General features: G+C 37.9%; 1 protein-coding gene and 1 pseudogene across 1 annotated transcript; both read right to left on the bottom strand.

The window, feature by feature from the left end:
- Positions 1–2,629: 2,629 nt before the first annotated feature.
- On the bottom strand, positions 2,630–3,983 carry LOC104210412 (beta-D-glucosyl crocetin beta-1,6-glucosyltransferase-like; annotated as a pseudogene).
- Positions 3,984–4,749: 766 nt separating this feature from the next.
- LOC104210415 (pentatricopeptide repeat-containing protein At3g59040) lies at positions 4,750–20,470 on the bottom strand. The gene is made up of 7 exons (XM_009759316.2): positions 20,288–20,470; positions 19,222–19,534; positions 18,511–18,801; positions 12,269–12,517; positions 11,543–11,667; positions 6,741–6,839; positions 4,750–6,142 (listed from the first exon to the last, which is right to left on the bottom strand). The coding sequence occupies exons 1-7, from the start codon at positions 20,350–20,352 to the stop codon at positions 5,506–5,508; spliced, it is 1,779 nt and encodes a 592-aa protein (XP_009757618.2). The 5' UTR covers positions 20,353–20,470; the 3' UTR covers positions 4,750–5,505.
- Between the last annotated feature and the right edge of the window lie 2,274 nt (positions 20,471–22,744).

The following is a 22,744-nucleotide window of genomic DNA, read 5'->3' as shown; positions in this document are numbered from 1 at the left end:
TTAAACCTTGATTAGCCTGGAAAAAACAAGAGCAAAATTTATTTATAGCCACTCGGGCCAAGCTTATAGCACCCGATAGTCCAAAATTACAATATATTATTTTATAACCCAAAAGTAATTCTAGTGGCTAGCCACAAAATCAACAAGCTGAGAAGAAAGAGAGTTGAGTTCATCAGTAGATTTGGATTTGAGGAAAGCGAGCAACTGATCACGGGATGGACCATTTGAACTCGCTGCGATTAGACCCAACACTACGTGGATCGACAAAGGGGAAATGACCATGTTGTTGTCCCCTTTAACCTCGGTTGCAAAAACATGTTTCGCTAATGTTAAGGATACGCCTGTTTGGTTGCTGATCGATTCTTGAAGGTCCATTGTTATGGAGATTATTTGGGTATTTTTGTGATTGAGTTAGATTTTTGAAGAGTCAAAAAGACAGAGACACGTTTAAGTTTGAACAGTGTTTAAAGCCAATACTAAGCATACAAGTATGGAAAATAGACTGTCACTATACAAAATATATACAAAATAGATTGTCACTATACAAAAAATATACTAAATAGACCATCACTATATAAAATATATATAATTTATATACAATAGACTATCTCTATACAAAATAGACATTTCGGGCTATTAGATGTAATATGTTTGGGCCAAAGGGACATTTGGTATCAATGGAAAAAATCACGGGCTATCAAAATTTGAGGGGCTATAGAGGGTCATTTGCTCAAAAAAATAAAGCCAAATCTTGATTCATATTCATTCACATTCTATTGTAAAAATAGCATGGGCTAGCCAGTTTTCGGACTGGTCATTCAAAAATAGCAAGCGTTTGCAAAGTCATTGAAAATAGCCACTATTTTTCTGGAACACGGAAAGTTCCAGCATAATATACTAGAGATCGGTGCACTTGTGTATAACTCCAACACGCGGAAAGTTCCAGTATAATATACTGGAGATTGGAGCACCGATGCTCCAATCTCCAGTATATTATGCTGGACCGGCATATTATACTGGAACTCCAGTATGATATACTGAAGTTCCAGTATATTATACTGAAGCATTTTTTCGTATTTTGAACAGTGTTTTCGTTCAGATTTATTTTTACATGAAAAGTGGTTATATTTCGATTACTTTTAAAATTGTGGCTATTTTTGAATGACCACTTGTAAAACTCACTATTTTTGAATTTCTTCCTATTCTATTTAAGGTCAATATAAAAGGAAACATACATCAAACTTGCTCCAAGTAATTTCATAGTTGACAAATTGCACACTTCCAAGAGATGATCGAAGAACCTTATGGACAGAATTTTCAGCTTGATTCTGAAATTGAATTATTAGTAACAACATACCATGCCATAAAAATAAATAACTTGCAATATAATTTGACATTTCTGACTTAAAAAATGAACACAGAGAGAGATTTAATTTACTAAAATTGTGGCAGCTCGGTACATAAAATATCCCATCTTCACGCAAAATCGAGAAAAGGCCGCACCCTAAGTGTTAGCCCCTAATATTGAAACGTGATAGATGTCGAGCATAACCAATGTCAAGAGCTTGTACATTGCCCCTTGACACGGGTTCGAGTGGACATTGGCAAGCAATGTGCAGAGCTGGGTGTGTACCTAAGTTGGCGCATGGACTTAGGCAGAGCAGCTTGACAAGGTGCCTTGAGTGATGGCACGATAGTCTTGGTTGTGGGCGACAACTATGGCAAATGAAGGCATGCAGTCGCATGGCACTTGACAAATGCATGCGTATGGCTATGACGAGCATTGTCATGAGCTGATTATGTGCGGGGCATGGTCCAAAAGACAAGGCAAGTCTTGCGGAATGAAGTGGGGGCAAAGCTGGAAAAAGTGTGCAAAATACATGACTGGAAGGCAGTGTGCTATGCATGTGGTGTGGAAGTTATGCCATGTTCAGTGCACATGAATCAGTTGGCTTGAAGGCTGAAGGTGGGATAATTTAATGAGAATCATCTTCAGACAATGGCCAAGTGTTTTACTTGTTTGTAGGCCTTGGCATGTGCCAGGCACACCCCATGTAACTACTCCCTTTATAACAGCCATTGGCAACCCCTGTATGTATTTGTATTTTGTTGGCTAAAGCAAGTAACATATTGTGAGCTTTCCAATGTGAGTCTTTAAAATATTCTGCGAGAATAATAAAAAGGTTGAATGTTTTACTCGTAATTGTTGTGTGCTTTCGTTTACAAGTCTGAAAGTATTCTAAGTCCTAAACTGTGAGAGAAAACAAGTAAGGGTGAGTGGCTTGAGTGTTAGGCTACTGCCGTGCCGTGCCATTTGCGAAAAATTGGTTCTGTAACACCAAGAGAGTGTAATGTAAACAGTCTAACATGATCCATTTAAACATACTAGTACTAGCCAGTGGCAAAGCCACATGGTCATAAGGGTGGTCAACTAACCACCCTTCGTCGAAAAATTCCACTGTGTATATGGATATAACATTACGTTTTAGAGGTATATAACACATACTGAACACCATTTATCGAGAATTTTTTTCCACTTCTTTCAAATTTGAATACCTTTGGAAAAACTCCTAGCTTCACCACTGATACTAGCTAGAAGAACAAAAGGACAGTTAGAAAACATGGCAGCTGATTTAAGTAATTTATGCAACTAACAACAAACTTAGAAGCAATATAGTCTTCCACCCTATTGTTTTTTTTAAAAGCAATCAGAAACACAACATGATCTGTCTATGAATTACAACATCACGTTACATTTTTGACACTTTGGCTATTCTTGCAAATCTTTATTATCTCTTCAACAGCACTATAGCAGCATCAATCTCTTCTCCTCTTACAGACTTAAAATTCTCACTAATATCTCTAACTTTCTTCCTCAGATTTTCCCCATTTTTTCCACATATAACACCTCTAATAACTTGTGCTACCTCTTCTTTACCAACCTTCCCTTCGTCATCCTTCACTATCTCCACCGCTGCGCCAAGTTCAACCATCAACCTAGCATTTATAGGTTGATCAATATGCATTGGCATTGCTATAATAGGAACACTAAACTCTATACTTTCCATTACAGAATTCCAACCACAATGACTTACAAATCCTCCGATACTCGAATGGTTAAGAATTCTTTGTTGTTTGGTACCCAACCATTCACAACCTTTCCCTTATCTCCAATTTTTTCAAGAAAATCTTTAGGTAATACGCGCTAGATTTTAGCTTCCTCCTCTCCTTGTGAAACCTTACAACCCATATGAAATTAACTTGGCTAAGTTCTAAACCAAATGCTATCTCTTCAAAATCTTCCTTACTCAATAAATACTCACTTCCAAACGAAACAAATACAGTTGAATGCTCATTTTTCGTTCCTAGCCAATCGATAAGATCATAATCATCATCTTCAGTACTCATAAGATCATGATCTTGGATTGGATAACCAGTAGGAACAACTTTCCAATGTGATAATTCGGTTATATAATCGATGTATTTAGCCTCGATTGCCCTAGACGTACTCATCAAAATGATTCTTTTCGAGTTTCCAATTTCAGCTAATAAAGGGTGGAGGAGCTTATCCTCAGGAACTTTCTCTTTAGTAGCTTGTTCCATAATTACTTGGAATTGTTGTTGCTCAATTTTACTCAAATAAAGAGCTGGAAATGGGAATTCAATGGATGAATTTTTGTGCGAATGCAAAACATGTGAAAACGCAGCTGCACCAGAAGTCAAGAGCATTACTGCTGGAACGTTGTGTGAAAGGGTAGCAACTTCTTCTGCCCATGGAGGTAACATATCATAGATTACCAAATCGCGTTTAATTTTTTGTAATATTCTTGAGAATTCGGGTTTTGACATGTTAAATGCAATTCTGAGAGGGGAGCTGAGATGTGGTGGGAGGCCATTAGTTGTATGGTAAATAGGAGGAAGCTCAGGTAATTGTGGTAGATGAAGTTCAACAAGATCAATTGAAAGAGAGTAATTTTGGGGGATTTTTTACTTGATAAGATTAAGATTTATAGGTGTAGAACAAAGGTAGATATAAAAACCCTTGTCTATAAGTTTTTTGGCTATGTTTAAGTATGGAGATATATGACCATATGCTAACCATGGAAACATTAATACCCTCAAACTAGTAATATCTTGTAAATCCATGAAAATCTATCTTTTTCTTGGTTATAATTTTTGTGTATGATTATTTTGGGATATGGGGTAGGGTTGAAATATAAGAGAGACTAAGGGAAATGAGGACAAAATGACATGAAGTGAAGAGGGGCCTACTTTCTTGATAATGATATGAACTTTACAGTTAGGACTCTGCATTATTTATGGTAAAAAATATCTACCATATTAATTAGAGATAGAGTCGGTAAGGCGAGACCAGAATTTGAAACTTGTGGATTCGAGATTCTAGTCCTTTTAATTATTCGGTTCTAAATTAGTATTTTATACATATTCAAATTTGTTCGTACGGGTGAAGTACACAAGGAGCCTTTAAAGTGGATGATCTTAATTTTTTGTCGATACTTTTCACTTTTGACCTTGAAATTCTGTCCATAGGGCAAGCGGGGTTCAAAATTAAAAACCACTGCAAAAAGTATTACTTCTATATTTTTGCAAGTTTTTGCATAAATACAAAATTTGGCCTGAAGCTACTATGTTCGACTAAACCCTGCACCATAAATATCACACGTTTGAAAAATTGCAGTGTTCAAGTAATATACACGTGGTCATCCAATGGTTGTAAAGTTTCAGTAATTTGGTGAATTGGTCCCCAGTCCCAAAAGCAATTTATTATATTGCCAAGATAGCTACACCTTACAAGGAAATTCAACTTTGAATATGAAATGTCAGATTCTTGTCCACTTGTTCACCAGCTATAAATGTCACACAGTGAAAATTCAATTTATAAACTTCAAAACTGACTAAAGTTGAAAGGATGGTTACTGCACCATGACATAGAATTGGAGAAATGTGAACAGCCAAACCACTAGAATAAAGATACATGATATCAAGAACATGTCTTACCTTCGCAAGCTAGGGGTAACGCCTCGTACACACTACTTTCCCCAAACTCTAGTTGTGTGATTACACCGAGTGTTTGCTGATATCATGAACATGAATACACAAGATAGAGGTAAGACTGTGTACACACGATCCTCCTCAAACCCACCTGTGGGATTACACTGGATGGTTATTGATATGAAGAACATGAAGACACATCACTGATGTCGACAACCTTTAGCTGGACAGTGCTTGCTCTTCTTTTTTTTATAACTGTGGTGTCCGGACCACCTTGCGCGCATCTCGACTTATTCCACATGATATCTGTTACCTCCCACCAGCAATAGGCTTGAACAGATGGGAAGAAATTGCTTGCTTTTCAAAGTTGAAATTTCATTTTCCTGGAGTCTCATATTTGCTTTAACATACAAAATGGAGGAGAAGTGTAATATAAACTAGGAAGACTACCAAGATTTACAAAATTTTCTAGGCTCATTTTGCATTACTTTCTTACGTCTGAGATGCACTACCACTAACTGTTAGTTGATCCAATTTTTCTCCTGACAAAATGCTCATTTTTGCATTATTGTCATCATCATAGTCTTCATTATCACCACTACCATCATCATCGTCATAGTCATCTTCGTCATCACTACTACCATCATCATCGTCATCGTCATAGTCGTCTTCATCATTATTATTGATGTAATTGGGAATTCTGTCAACTATCAGCTCGTTGGCGCATCCTGTAAGCTGCTTAGCTTCCATCTGTTCTTCCGACGTTTTTGCCAAGGACAAGAGAATGTTCTTTGCTTTTTGATCAGGAGATACCCCGGAAGATACCATCTCATTGAACCAAGCAACGGCACTGCCAAATTCCTTATTCCTACCATTCGCGTCCATGATTGTAGTGAAGATAGTTTGGTTAGCCTTGATACCATGGACCCGCATTTGTTCATATTTCTCCATCATCTTTTCGAGGTCATTTATTTTTGCATATCCCTTAATCAGTGTGCCGTATGTGACAACATTGGGCTCCAATCCATCCTGCTTTATTCTTCTGAAAAATTTCTCAGCACCCTCCATATCCGGTGCATTAATATAAGCAGATAGCATTGTAGTGTATGAGCAAAGGTCGGGGCTACATCTGCAGGGAAATACGGAAAATCAAAAGTCTACTTGAGAATGGATTCCTACGTTAGAGCAAAGGATCACATTGACAATTTCCCAAGTAATTGAGTCGGTGAATTTAATCCACCATGTATTTTACTTTTCCCCTTCCCTTTAATTGAGTGAGTCCGAGAATTTAATCCAAATATTGAGTCAGAGAGTTGGATCAAGTTCAGGATTTGAAAGGAAGACAATTTATATTATCCACCTCCATGCTTTGGCCAATAAGCGCTAAACCAGACAATGTTAGAGCAAAAGGTTTAAAAAAATGCATGTTTTCTCAGAAGTATTTGTTAGAAAAATATCTGTATGAGTTATTTTGGAAACTGGTTTGTTAGAAAACCGTCTGGATGAGTTAGGCGCATGAAGAATTTTTAATGTTGGATGCAAGATTCATCCGAAGTAAGCATCCTAGGAATTTGTTTGTGAGGATCATTGGACGACAAATTAAGTGAGGCAAAGTATAGGAAAATCAGGTGAGACCATCTGGTGCTGACAAACAGTGGAAAAAAGTTTTTTGAGTTAATAAAAATAATAGTTACGTTTTTTTGAGGGAAATGCAAACAAAATGTCACCTGTCTCTTCGCATGCTTTTGAAGACAGTTCGGGCTTGTTCGACCATTCCTGAGATTGCAAATGCATCTAGCAAGATGTTGTAAGATTTCTGTGTTGGCCTGAAAAAAGAGGTGCACACTTATACCCCTTGTAATTATAGGATAAGAGAAAGCAGTCACTGACTTCAAAGCATCCATAGCAAGATCACATCATCTGGGATGAAGACGGAGAACATATGTGTCTCTGAACTTAAGCTACTCTTGCTAAATAAGTAAAAACTTGGCTTAAACACATCTCTACTGCCAGATTTTGGTGCTTTCTAGCGGGAGCTAGCATCAGAAAATATCTTTGCAGAGAATAAAACCAATTCCATTGAAACAAGAAACCATAATTTAGATGATTATGTTTTCGTCAAGCACAAATGTCAACAAGAAAGTTAATTGGTGATCTTCTTTCTGAAAAGTGCACCTTCCACTCAGGAGATAGAATTTGTGAAATAGTTAGTCATGTTTAGTGTCCCACATCGGGAAGTAGATAACTATTATTATGTAATTACTATATATAAATAGGGTTGTACAACACTTTAATTAATAATAATATTTTTCTCCCGTGCATTCTCACATGGTATCAGAGCACCGTGCAATTTTCCGATGACCTAAGTGACTGATTAGCGTCTATCTTATGTTTGGGGAGTGTTATGCACAAACCAGCACCACCAATAGATTCAGAAACCTCCGGCGACCAAACCCCAAAAAGGTTCTCCGGCGACAGACGCCCCACGCGCCTCCACGCGCCACCCAGATATGCGATTCCGCCGGCGCGTCGTGCGTGCTTCTCCGGCCATTTTTTGGCCCAGCTTCTTAAGGACAACCTATTCGCACATAAATTCCGAGTCCATTGGTACTATTTCCGACAGATTCCGACAACTTTCGAATTTTCCGGCGAGCTACAGTGATTTTTCCGGCATGAACAGTGATTCCCATAAAATTTCTGCTTTTTCCAGCACAATATTATAATGGCATTCGTATCAGAAGCCTTTAACTCACAATCCGTTGAATCCAATCCAGATGGTTTCTTTACCGGATTATATTGAGTTCCTTCCGTATAAAGCATGTAAACAGATATCTTCAGGGATAGCTTCCGTTGTTCAAACAGATAGTAGCGTGACTTGTGTCTCCCAATCTTCAACCTCTGAGTCTTGGGTCATTGATTCAGGTGCATCTAATCATATTTCTGGTAACAAATCTCTTTTCACTAGAATTTCATATTCTCAATCTCTTCCAGCAGTCACAATGGCCAATGGATCTCAAACCATGACAACTGCAATAGATCAAGCAAGCCCACTTCCTTCCTTACCTTTAAATTCAGTCATTTATATTCCCAATAGTCCTTTTAATCTCATAGTCGTTAGTCGCTTAGCCAAATCACTTAAATGCGTTGTTTTATTTCTTGATGACCTTGTTTTTATACAGGAACGCAGTACGGGGCGAATCATTGGTACCGGACGTGAATTAGATGGACTTTATTACCTTATCCTTGCAAAATCACATAGACTCGCATGTCTTCCTTCAATAACTTGTCTAGTTACCGATTCACCAGATTTATTACATAAACGGTTGGGACATCCCAGTTTGTCAAAACTTCATAAAATGGTACCTGATTTATCTCACTTGTCCACTTTAGAGTGTGAGTCATGTCAGCTCGGTAAGTATACCCGCTCCCATTTCCCTCGGCGTCTTGATAATAGAGCAGAGTCACCTTTTACTTTAGTTCATTCAGATGTTTGGGGTCCTAGTCGGGTCAGTTCTACTTTGGGATTCCGCTATTTTGTCAGTTTCATTGATGGTTATTCCAGGTGCACTTGGATATTTTTGATGAAAAATCGGTTTGAGTTGTTTTCTATTTTCCAAACCTTCCACGCTGAAATTCAAAATCAATTTGGAGTTTCTATCCGCACATTTCGTAGTGATAATGCCCTAAAGTATTTGTCTTCCCTATTTCAGCAGTTTATGAACTCTCATGGGATTATTCATCAAACATCTTGTCCGTACACATCATTAAAATGGGGTGGCTGAAAGAAAGAATAGACATCTTATTGAAACTGCTCGTACCCTACTCATACAATCTCATGCTCCGTTGCGTTTGGGATGCAGTTCCTACATCTTGCTATCTTATTAATCGTATGTCATCTTCAGCTATCCAGAACCAAGTTCCATTCTCTATCCTGTTTCCCCACTTACCTTTGTTCTCTCTTCCACCCCGTGTCTTTGGAAGCACGTGTTTTGTTCATAACCTTACTCCAGGAAAAGATAAGTTAGCTCCTCGTGCTCTTAAGTGTGTATTTCTGGGTTACTCGAGAAAGTAAAAGGGGTATCGATGATATTCTCCTGACCTCCAGCGGTATCTTATGTCTGCTGATGTTACCTTCTTTGAAACCCAATCATACTTCACAGGTCCAGGTAATCACTTAGATATTTCTGAGCTGCTACCAGTTTCATCTTTTGGAGATTAAGTCACTATCTCCCATTCATCTTCCTCTACAACTCCAGCTCCACCACATACTGCTCCAGATGCAGCTCCACCACCTACTGCTCCAGTTCCACCACCTAGTCCAGTTCAACCTTCTGCAGCTCCACCACTCTTGACTTATCATCGTCGTCCACGTCCAGCATCAGGCCCAGGTGATTCACGTCCTGCATCAGATTCTGCACCTACTGCGGACTTGTCTCATCTTAGTCAACCAATTGCACTCCGCAAAGGTGTACGATCCACTCTTAATCCTAATCCACATTATGTTGGTTTAAGTTATCATCGTCTGTCATCACCTCATTATGTTTTTATATCATCTCTGTCCACTATTTCTATCCCAAAGTCTACAGGTGAGGCACTATCTCATCCAGGATGGCGACATGCTATGATGGAGGAGATGTCTGCTTTACATGCGAGTGGCACTTGGGAGCTTGTTCCTCTTCCTTCAGGTAAGTCTACTGTGGATTGTCGTTGGGTTTATGTAGTTAAAGTCGGCCCGGATGGCCAGGTTGATCGTTTTAAGGCTCGTCTTGTTGCAAAAGGATACACTCAGATTTTTGGGCCTGATTACAGTGACACTTTCTCTCCCGTGGCTAAAGTAGCATTTGTTCGTCTCTTTTTGTCCATGGCTGCTATATGTCATTGGCTCTTTATCAGTTAGACATTAAGAATGCTTTTCTCCACGGTGATCTTGAGGAAGAAGTTTATATGGAGCAACCACCTAGTTTTGTTGCTCAGGGGGAGTCTAGTGGTCTTGTATGTCGATTGCGCAGGTCACTATATGGTTTGAAACAGTCCCCTCAAGCTTGTTTTGGTAAGTTCAGCACAGTTATCCAGGAGTTCGGCATGACTCGTAGTGAAGCTGATCACTCTGTGTTTTATCGGCATTCTGCTCCTAATTTGTGTATTTATCTAGTAGTTTACGTTGATGATATTGTTATTACTGGCAATGATCAGGATGGTATTACTAATCTGAAGCAGCATCTCTTTCAGCACTTTCAGACTAAGGATCTGGGCAGATTGAAGTATTTTCTAGGTATTGAGGTCGCTCAGTCTAGCTCAGGTATTGTTATTTCACAGCGGAAGTATGCCTTAGACATTCATGAGGAGACTAGAATGATGGGTTGTAGACCTGTTGACACTCATATAGATCTGAATGCTAAGCTTCTGCCTGGACAGGGGAACCTCTTAAAGACCTACGAGATATAAGAGGTTGGTTGGCAAATTGAATTACCTCACAGTGACTAGACCTGATATTTCTTTCCCTGTGATAGTTACTGGGATGCAGTTGTTCGCACTCTTCGGTATATAAAGTCAGCTCCAGGCAAAGGGTTACTATTCGAGGATCGAGGCCACGAGCAGATTGTTGGGTACACAGATGCTGATTGGGCAGGATCACCTTCTGATAGACGTTCTACGTCTGGATATTGTGTTCTAGTAAGAGGTAATTTGGTCTCTTGGAAGAGCAAGAAACATAATGTACTTGCTCGATCTAGCGTCGAAGCCGAATATCGGGCCATGGCTATGGCAACGTTTGAGTTAGTTTGGATCAAGCAGTTGCTCAAGGAGTTGAAGTTCGGAGAAATCAGCAAGATGGAACTGGTGTGTGATAATCAAGCTGCTCTTCATATTGCGTCAAATCTGGTGTTCCATGAGAGGACTAAACACATTGAGATCGACTGTCACTTTGTCATAGAAAAGATACTCTCAGGAGATATTGTTACAAAGTTTGTAAAGTCGAATGATCAGCTAGCAGATATTTTCACTAAGTCTCTTACTGGTTCTCGTATTAGTTGCATCTGTAACAAGCTCGGTACATATGATTTATACGCACCGGCTTTGGGGGAGTGTGAAGTAGTTAGTCATGTTTAGTGTCCCACTGAATTTTCATCTCATCTTTCAATGTGCAACGATAATCAATTTAATTTCTTTCCAATTATTGGGACAAAGAAAATGTATAAGGTATGTTCAACTTGCTTTCACTAGTTGATGAAATGGCACATTTTTAAGTAACTGATTATATGGGGTATCTTATGTAGAGAATCATGTTTTAATGTGTCTACTTCTTGAAATACCTCTTGTATACACGAGCTTCCCAATATTAATATAAATATTTACCTTATCCGGAAAAAAAAAGATCAAAAAATGAATCGAAGGCACAAAGTGAACTGCACGCACTACTGTCTCCCCTCACCCAACAGAAGGGAGAGAAAACAAGAGAAAGAAGGAAGCTGTGGGAAAGGAAAACAATGTTAAAAATCTTGGATAACCAGTGGAGTAAAGAACTAAGTACCTGACACCAGCATCAAGCATTTCCTCAAAAACAGCGAGTGCCTCCTCTTCTCTTCTAGCCTTTCCATATGCACTAATGAGCAGGGCATAGCTAACAACATCAGGCCGAAGACCAGCTCTTTGCATCTAAAATTAGGCATTTGCTTCAATTTGCTAATCAAGTCATTATAAATACAAAATTAAAAGCACACAAGTGATTAACCCCAAATGTAAAACTGCCTTGTCAACAAAGCTTAAAATGACGTGCAAATGCATAAATCCATTCCGTGCGCCCATGATTTTCAAAAGCAAACATGAAACAATAACTAAAACAGACAAATAATACTACAAATAATCTTGCAAATAAAGTCTCACCTTAGAAGAAATTAACAAGAATATAAGGTTTTTAAAAGGCCTCTCTACCCTTCGGGGTAGGGGTAAGGTCTGCGTACATATTACCCTCCCCAGACCCCACGTGTGGGATTATACTGGGTTGTTGTTGTTGTTGTTGTATAAGGTTTTTAAAAGAACACTAACATCTCAAATTAAAATGCAGTGTAATACTACTGCATCAAGGAGTAATACAGAGAACTAATGCTAACTGCTAAGAGAAACAAACCTATACTAGAATAAAAACATTTTTTTGATACGAAGAGATATAATATAACAGGCGCTTAAGGAGTTGTTCAGCATACTTAATTACCATTTGTTGAACAAATCAGAACCTAATAAATAATTTGCAAGTTACCTGATCATAAATGTTCGCAACCTCCTTGTAGTTAGTCTCAAACGACATCAAACTGTTGTAAGTAACCGTATTTTGTGGAATTCCTCGCTCGGCCATCAAAGAAAACAGCTGACGAGCTTTCTCATATTTCCCAGCCTTCTTATACATATAGATCATCATGTGGAACATTTTCTGATCTGGTTTTAGCGGAGGTGCATCCATGTCCATAAGAGCTTCAAAGACTTCTTGAGCTTCATCAAATTTGTCACCCTGTATTAACCCCTTCATTAGCAAGGAACTTTATATAAATGAATAAAGGAACTATTGTTTTTCCTTGGATTTTTGAGTTAAGTTAAAACATCTTTTATCCCACATAAGCACAGCAAGTTGAACTAATGCTTTGACGCTTGCAGATAGCCAGATATGGTTTCTCTAAAAATAGAATGCTTTAAAACCACAACAAATCGTAGATTGAGAGCAGAATAAGAGTCTATAGTTATCAAAGAAACAGCATTCGACTAATATATTTTCTCAATCTTCTTGATTTTTTATTGCTAGTTAAGCATAAGCGTGCTCAGGTTCAGTTTGGTCAATTTTTTCCTGTATTCTATTACCAAACCAGCACCAGCAGCTTTCCAAAACGAAGCAAGGGTTTCAGAAACAATTTCTTTTGGTTTTGGAGGCACCATTTCAGTTTGACTTGGTGTAGTGGGTTTACAACTATCTTTTTCTCTCCCCCAATTAATTACATTTAGAAAATAGGTACAACAGCTACTACTACCACTACTAATAAGTACCAATTTCCTGCTTGAAACTTCATCTTTTTCCAGTAAATACTCATTAAAAAGAGTTCTTTGATGGTCTTTATCAACTTCCCTAAATTAAGGAAATCCATCAATTCATAAACTTTCGTTTAATCACTATGCTTTTTCATTTTCTTGGAAAATCATTTTCCAGTACTTGGTCGGCTACAAAAGTATGTAACAAATGGTAATGGTACAAGGTCTACCTCGTCCCATTTTATCACTTTCAATCATGACATTGTCGCTCCTATGAACCTGTGAGAATGCACGGGAGAAAATATTATTAATTGATATTCTATGTTACAATGAACCCTATTTATATCTATACATAACACATAACCTACTCCTATTACATGAGGGACTAGGACTAATTACATATATTCACATAATTATTCTAACACTCCCCCTCAAGCTGGTGCATATAAATCATATGTACCGAGCTTGTTACATATGTAGTTAATACGAGGACCAGTGAGGGACTTGGTGAAAATATCTGCAAGCTGATCATTCCACTTCATAAACTTTGTAGCAATATCTCCCGAGAGTATCTTTTCTCTAACAAAGTGACAGTCAATCTCAATGTATTTAGTTCTCTCAGGGAACACTGGATTTGAAGCAATATGAAGTGCAGCTTGATTATTACACACAAGTCCCATCTGATTAATCTCACCAAATTTCAACTCCACAAGTAACTGTTTGATCCAAATTAGCTCACATGTCGCCATAGTCATTGCTCGATATTCTACTTCTGCACTAGACCAAGCAACCACATTCTATTTCTTGCTCTTCCAAGATACCAAATTTCCTCCTATGTAGACACAATATCCAGACGTAGAACGTCTATCAGAAGGTGATCCTGCCCAATCAACATCTGAGTATCCAACGATCTGCTCATGGCCCGATCCTCAAACAATAAACCTTTGTCTGGAGCTAATTTTCTATACCGAAGAATGCGGACAACTGCATCCCAGTGACTATCACAGGGAGAATTCATAAACTGACTCACAACACTCACAGGAAAGGAAATGTCAGGTCTAGTCACTGTGAGGTAATTTAATTTACTAACCAACCGCCTATATCTTGCAAGATCGCTAAGAGGCTCCCCCTGTCCTGGCAGAAGTTTAGAATTCGGATCCATCGGAGTGTCAACAGGTCTACAACCCGTCATTCTTGTCTCCTCAAGAATATCTAAGGCATACTTCCGTTGTGAGATCACAATACCAGAGCTAGACTGAGCGACCTCAATACCCAGAAAATACTTTAATCTGCCCAGATCCTTAGTTTGAAAATGCTGAAAGAGATGTTGCTTCAACTTACTAATACCATCTTGATCATTACTGGTAATAACAATATCGTCAACATAAACAACCAGATAAATACAGAGATTTGAAGCAGAATGCCGATAAAACATAGAGTGATCAGTTTCACTACGAGTCATGCCAAACTCTTGAATAACTGTGTTGAACTTACCAAACCAGGCTCGAGGAGATTGCTTTAGACCATAGAGGGACCGGCGCAACCGACATACAAGGCCACTAGACTCCCCCTGAGCAACAAAACCAGGTGGTTGCTCCATATAAACCTCATCCTCAAGGTCACCGTGAAGAAAAGCATCCTTAATGTCCAACTGATAGAGAGGCCAATGGCGAACAACGGCCATGGATAGAAAAAGGCGGACTGATGCTATTTTAGCCACGGGAGAGAAACTATCACTGTAATCGAATTCAAATATCTGGGTATACCCTTTGGCATCAAGACGAGCCTTAAGTCGATCAACCTGGCCATCTGGACCAACTTTGACGGCATACACCCAACGACAACCAACAGTCGATTTACCCGAAAAAAGAGGAACAAGCTCCCAGGTACCACTCGTATATAAAGCAGACATATCGCCAATCATAGCATGTCGCCACCCGGGATGAGACAGGGCTTCACTTGTAGACTTAGGGATGGAAACACAGGACAAAGATGATACAAATGCTCAATGGGATGATGACAGACGATGGTAACTTAAACCGACATAATGAGGATTAGGATTAAGTGTGGACCGTATACCTTTTCGTAGTGCAATCGGTTGACTAAAAAGAGACAAGTCCGCAGTATTAGCAGGGTCAGGTGCAGGACGTGAATCAGCTGGACCTGATGCTGGGTGCGGATAAGTCAGGGGTGGTGGAGCTGTAGAAGGTTGAACTAGACTAGGTGGTGGCACTGGAGCTATAGTTGGTGGAGCTGGACTAGGTAGTGGCACTGGAGCTATAGATGGTGGAGCTGCAACTGGAGCTGTAGGTGTGGAGCTGCAACTGGAGCTATGGAGGAAGATGAATGGGAGATAGTGACTGAATCTCCAAAAGACGAAACTGGTAGCACTTCAGAAATATCTAAGTGATTATCTGGACCTGCGAAGTATGATTGGGTTTCAAAGAAGGTAACATCAGCAGACATAAGATACCACTGGAGGTCAGGAGAATAGCACCGATATCCCTTTTGCGTTCTCGAGTAACCCATAAATACGCATTTAAGAGCATGAGGAGCTAACTTATTTTTCCTGGAGTGAGGTTATGAACAAAACACGTACTCCCAAAAACACGGGGTGGAAGAGAGAACAAAGGTAAGTGGGGAATCAGGACAGAGAATGGAACTTGATTCTGGATTGTTGAAGATGACATACGATTAATAAGTAGCAAGATGTAAGAACTGCATCCCCCAAAAACGCAGCGGAACATGAGATTGTATGAGTAGGGTACGAGCAGTTTCAACAAGATGTCTATTCTTTCTTTCAGCTACCCCGTTTTGTTGGGATGTGTACGGACAAGATGTTTGATGAATAATCCTATGGGAGTTCATAAACTGCTGAAATGGGGAAGACAAATACTCTAGGGCATTATCACTACGAAATGTGCGGATAGAAACCCCAAATTAATTTTGAATTTCAGCGTGGAAGGTCTGGAAAATACAAAACAACTCAGATTGATTTTTCATCAAAAATATCCAAGTGCACCAGGAATAATCATCAATGAAACTGACAAAGTAGCGGAATCCCAAGGTAGAACTGACCCGACTAGGACCCCAAACATCTGAATGGACTAAAGTAAAAGGTGATTATGCTCGATTAACAAGACACTGCGGGAAATGGGAGCGGGTATGCTTACCGAGCTGACATGACTCACACTCTAGAGTGGACAAGTGAGATAAGTCAGGTACCATTTTCTGAAGTTTTGACAAACTGGATGTCCCAACCGTTTATGTAATAAATCTGATGAATCAGTAGCGGGACAAGTTGTTGAAGAAAGACAAGATGTGAGTCCATGTTATTTTGCAAGGATAAGGTAATAAAGTCCATCTGATTCACGTCAGGTACCAATGATCCGCCCTGTACTGCATTCTTGAATAAAAACAAGGTCATCAAGAAATAAAACAGCAGATTTAAGTGATTTGGCTAAGTGACTAATGGTTATGAGATTAAAAGGACTATCGGGAACATAAAGAACTGAGTCTAAAGGTAAGGAAAGAAGTGGGCTTGCTTGACCTATTGCAGTTGTCGTGGTTTGAGACTCATTGGCCACTGTGACTGTTGGAAGAGATTGAGAATATGAAATAGTAGTAAAAAGAGATTTGTTACCAAAAATATGATCAGATGCACCTGAATCAATGACCCAAGACTCAGAGGTTGAAGATTGTGAGACACAAGTCACGCTACTATCTGTTTGAACAACGGAAGCTATCCCTGAAAATGTCTGTTTACATGCTTTGTACTGAAGGAACTCAATATAATCCGGTAAAGAAACCATCTGGATTGGATTCAATGCATTGGATCCAACGGATTGTGAGTTAAAGGCTTCTGATACGAATGCCATTATAATATTGTGCCGAAAAAAAGCAGAAATTTTCAAGGAATTACTGTTCTGGCCGGAAAAATCTCAAAGTGCTCGGAATAAAAAGAAAACAGTATGGGCCTGGTCGGAATTACTAGAAGATAAGACTGTCCTGAAGAAATTTTCCAAAAAGATGGCCGAAACACTGTTCACGTACCGACGCGTGGGTCTGACGCGCCGCCGGCGTCAGAAGCTCTAAAGGCGCGTGAGAGCGCGTGGACGGGTTCTGCAGGTGTGGTTTTCTGGGGTTTGGTCGCCTAAGAAATCCGCACTTGCTGGTGATGTTATTTTTCGTAAAAAACCCACTGGAGAAGGGATTTTGCAAAAAACAACCTAAAAGTCACCGGAAAAAAGGTACGGTGACTGTCCCGGACTCGCTGGTAACTGCACAGCGGGGATTTCTCACTAGTTGTTCTGATACCATGTGAGAATGTATGGGAGAAAATATTATTAATTGATATTCTATGTTACAATGAGCCCTATTTATATGTATACATAACACATAACCTACTCCTATTACATAAGGGACTAGGACTAATTACATATATTCACATAATTACCAATTCCATTTGAATGACTCTAGTAACTAAGCAAGTTTTAGCAAGGGAACAAACAACAATAGTCAAATATAATATAAGAAACAAATTTAGAAAGACTAGAATCTACGGATATTGTTCAGAAGAAGGAGAGACTTTTTTAAAAGCAGAAGTCAAAGGAAGTAAACAACAGATCTTGCAAATATGCTCTATAATATGACCTTTTATTTCTCTCTTCTCTAATTAGTATTGTCATTGTTTACATCATTAATTGTGGATTTGGAGAAGCACAAGAGACAAAAAGTCTAGTCAACATCTGCATCTTGAAGTGTTTCTTTCAACTGCTATATCAGATCCCCCGAATTAGTCTATTTGGCATAAATGAAATGTCCAGATCAAAATCTCTACTATCTAAAGATTCATACAGAAATATCATTAATGGTCCTTTTCTAAAAAATAATTTTCGGAATATCACTAACGGTCTTGACCTGGAGCTTCAGCCAAATGCACAGATCTTAAGTAAGAATCATTACCAAGCAGCATACTTACCACAAATCTAAAGTCAGAATCATTACCATTTTATCAAACTTTTCTTCTCATCCTATCACATAATAGTCAAGGAACTTATGCAGTGGACCCTTTGCCTAGAAAACAAAAAGATGATTGCAGCAATTGTTATTAATTCGATTCCATTACGTAGCTTTGGCATGCAAGATAGAACATGAAGTTCATGATTCTGTCATTCCAAAGCAAAGCACCATACCAGCCATTGTATGATACAAATGCTCTTCTCCACCACAACAAGCAGGCTTAAAAGTAAACAGTCTGATCACAAGTATTTATGTTTACAACTCCACACTCAACATATAATAGCCTACTACCGAGTCCCACGACATGCTCAATTCAATTGACAAGAAAATTTTATTTTTACAACAGTAAACAGAAAATCAAAATTTCATTGTTGTGTTCAGCATTTATCATTCGCCTTCTTATATCTTTAATAATTGAGCTCCTAAGTCTATCTACTTCCGTTATATTGTTTGCTACATTACCTCAACAAAGATTTTGAGAATGATTTGGTATGTAATAGCAGAAGGTTCAGGGCCTGAGGTTTGCATTCTCCGAAATATCGCTTCTGCCTTACTGTATTGACCTCCTTTTCCATATGCCTCCATCAGAGCAGTGTGAGATATCACATTCGGGGAATAGCCCTTCTTATTCATGTAGCCTAAAAGGCTTTCAGCTTTACTGAATTCCCCTTCCTTCCCGTAGGCCGTAATAAGCATCAGAAAGTCCATTTCATTAAAATCCCACCAGTGTTGAGTTTGAAGCCATTCAAGAATCTAGTGGAAACAACAGATTAGACTACAAATAATCGAGATATACATAGATGAGTACTGGCTAAAGCATGCAGAAATGGGAGAGAACTGATGTAAAAACTTAAATGCCAATTAACTGATTTTCAAATTTATTTAAGAGGATGAAAAGAAAAATCAACAGAGTACAAGAACACAAATATCCTTGAGATTCAACATAATAATTGAGCAACTGATTTTAGAAACCAAATCTATTTGGTAAAACAAAGATTCTACGAAACCCCAACTTCTTAGCAGAAAAAGGAAAATCCCAGATACCCTGCACTACAGAAATCAAAAATCCAATTGAATATCACCAGATTAAACCTAACCCTCAGAATCCACACCACATATGGGGAAAAAAAATTTCTTTGAGAAAAAATTGAATGCAGAGAGTACAGTCCATACCTCACTAACAAGGTTCCACTTCTTAAGCTGTTTAAATCGAACCAAGCTTCCAAGAACAAGGTCCTTGGGAAGACCCTGGTTCTTGGACCTCTGGCTTCTCAGCACCGAAACAGCAGAACCAGTTTCTTCAATTTCATTCATCATCTTTCTCCAGTTTTTCTGGTCTGCTTCGTCCTCGGCACTCTTGAAAACCTCTACTTTCTTCCTCTTCTGCATGAACTTTCTCGGCGCCAGCATGCCTTGACACACCACTTCTGCTCTTTTACATATTTTAACATTTGTATCCAATAAATTCCCACCACTATTTGATTTACTGCATGAGAAATGACGGTTTTGCTAAGCACAAGTTCACAACATGGAATTAAATCAAATTTGCAAAGACAAACCTTCAAATTCAATATTGTCATACATGGAGTTGCGAATGGTAACAAGTCATATATGTACCAAAATAATAGAAACTACAAAAACCTAACATTTCTTTCTTCTTTCTCTCCTACTCTACTTACATTTTTTTTTTACCATCTCTCTTTTTGTGGTATTTCTTGGCAGTAAAAATAAAGCTAACAGCTAAAAGAACCATCAGGTATAAGATTCAAGAACCAGCTAACACACCTATTCTGATTCAATAAAGCTATAACTTGGCATTCCCCGCGTCCAAGTACTACTTTTTCGAGGCAGGCAAATTTTTGGACAGGGAATTTTGTTAAACACCACACTGTAAACAGATAAAATCATGAAAAATTTAAATCATTTACCCCAAAAATGTTCAAAGATAAGATTTTGGCCTATTTAACATTTCTCAACTACTATTTCATATCAATCGAATTCTAAACAGCAAACAACACCCAGAACATACCAAAGAAAAAAAGAAAAAAAAGGGAGATATTCAGTGTTCTCTCTACACCTAGCATGAACAGTTCTTAAATAAGAAAATTCCCAAATTGGTAACCCAATAAATACCCTTCTGACATAAAAGATGTAATCTTTGTACAATATCAAGCACAAAATATAGTTCTTTAAGCAAAAAATAAAAATAAAAATAATTTTAAAAAAACAGTGAGAAAACCTCCAGAGGAAAGAAGAGGGAGCTGAAATGAATGGTTTGAGGAAAATCATCATTGTTTGAGGCATTTCCTTCCACTTTTGACAATTGCTTCTGCTTTTGCTTTGGCTGCACTAGCTCCCTGCAATCCTCATGGAGTTGAAGATTTGAATAATCTTTTTAGATATTTCTTCCTTTTGTTTTACCATTTTCTCTTTTTCTTATTTTTTTCTTTTAATATTACACTAATAGCCTATTTGGCCACGCTTCGAAAATCTAACTTATTTTTAGACGTGTTTTTTCTCAAAAGTATTTTTTTCAACGATATGGTGAAAAACATATTGTGTTTGGCTAATTAATATAAAAAATAAGCTTAACAAGTGTTTCTAAGCGTATTTTTCTCAAAAGCACTTTTTTGAGAAGAAGCTACAATTTTCTACTTATCCAAAACTGCTTCTGCTTCTACTCAAAGCACTTTTTTTCTTCGAAAAATTTGACAAAATACTTCAAGCTTTAAAAAAAATACTTTAAAAAAAAGTGTTCTTGAATTTTGAGAAGCTTGGCCAAACAGGTTACAAGTATTATATGTAGGAGTATTTTAAGTAAAAATAGCATGGTATAGCCAGTTTTCGGACTGGTCATTCAAAAATAGTCAGTGTTTACGAAGTCAATGAAAAATAGTCACTATTTTGCTGCAACAGAGACCGGTCCAGCATAATATACTGGAGTTCCAGCATTAATCGAAACAGAGACCGGTGCACCGAACTCCAGTATATTATGCTGAACCGGTCTCTGTTGCGACAAAATAGTGGCTATTTTTCATTGACTTCATAAATGCTGGCTATTTTTGAATGAACAGTCCCAAAACTGGCTATATCGTGCTATTTTTAGCAATTTCTCCCGTATTTTAAAGTCGTTTCCCACTTTTGATAGAAAAGATTTTGGGATCTTAACATAAATAGCCCGTCGGACTCATTGTTTACTAGTTATATATAGATTATATATATTAATAATACATATATTATATACATATTATATATAAATTATAAATATATTATACTTCCGCCAATTAATTTTAGTTTAAGTGGTTGGGTAAACGGTTATTTAGGTTAATTCTTCAAAAAATCTTAAAAATACTTTTTTGACATCAGAAACTAACTTCCTTTTTTTTTAGAAAATATTTATCAAAAATATCATCCGGCATACAAAGACATCTTAGCTCCTACTTTAGGTTGCACGAAAAGTTACTTTCCATGAGGACGCGTTTGGACATAAAAATTATAATTTTTGAAAAAAGTAGTAATTGGAGTTAAGTTAAAAAATGATATTTGAAATTATGTTTTGACATGCATTTCACTTGAAAAAATATTGCCGCATTATAAGTGGGAAACAAAAATTTCTGGAAATAAATAACGATGTACATTAGAGTGCCTGAGCTGTTTAGAAATGGCAACCCCTATCAATTGAGTCTATTTAAGTTTGATTAGTTTGGGATAATAACTTGAGAAATATTAGTTCTCGCCTAAGCTAGTTTAGCCATTAAACTTGTACCGAAATCTCTATTATACACCTTTTTTTTACGGATAATCTTTGACACACCTAATCTTTTAAAAGTGTATCGAAAACACACATTTTTTATTACGTGTCACTCGCGTGTTTTTCACACATAAGAAGGGAGTAGACAATTAAAATTATGTGTCTAAAGGCTCATTTTGACCGCACCTGTCCAGCTTTTTCATATTTTCATTTTTCTAAATCTTTTTCTTCATTTTTTAGAATAAAAAATCCACCATTCTTTTCCATCTTTTTCCATTATTGCACCATCGACGTCTTCTACCACCATACCACCAAATATGTTTTGCCAAGATTTAAAGGAGGAGAAAAAAGAAATCAGAGTTTCATATTTAACATAAAAATCGCTGAATAACGGTGTCACGATTGAGCTACCTGGGTGGCCAAATGTTGAAGGGAAAATTTGTGAAGTTCTTCATATGTGTTTCGTGAGAATTTGTGGGTTCTAATTGGGTCTGTGGAGTTTCTTCCATTTCAGCCATTGATGGGTTGGGAATTTTGGGTTCTTGTGTTCTTTTTTGTTCTTACTGTTGTTGGTGTAAGCAATTTTGGTACTCAAACTATATAATCGTTGGCCAATTTGAAAGAGGGAAGATACAAATACAAGGAATTTTAGGGAAAATATGTAATTGTAGTGTTGACAGAAATTCAATGTTATTCTAATAATTTGAAAATTAAAATTAAAAATAAAGGTTCATGGTTACTAGTACAAAATTACTCATTTTGGGTGGTGGATGGAGGGGGCAACCATGGTGGTACAACTCGGGGAAGATGAAGAAGATGGATATAATTGTAAATTTAAGGTTTTTGAAGTCAATAACACGTGTCACGTCACTGTTGGTGCATGAATATACTTGATGAGAAAAATGTGGCCAAGTACCGAAAGAGGTGTGTTTTAGACACACTTTT

Source organism: Nicotiana sylvestris, chromosome 7 (genome assembly GCF_000393655.2).
Source record: "Nicotiana sylvestris chromosome 7, ASM39365v2, whole genome shotgun sequence".
NCBI classification, from domain to species: Eukaryota; Viridiplantae; Streptophyta; class Magnoliopsida; order Solanales; family Solanaceae; genus Nicotiana; species Nicotiana sylvestris.
Note: the sequence above shows the minus strand (reverse complement) of the source record. Positions and strands in the feature narration are given on the sequence as shown.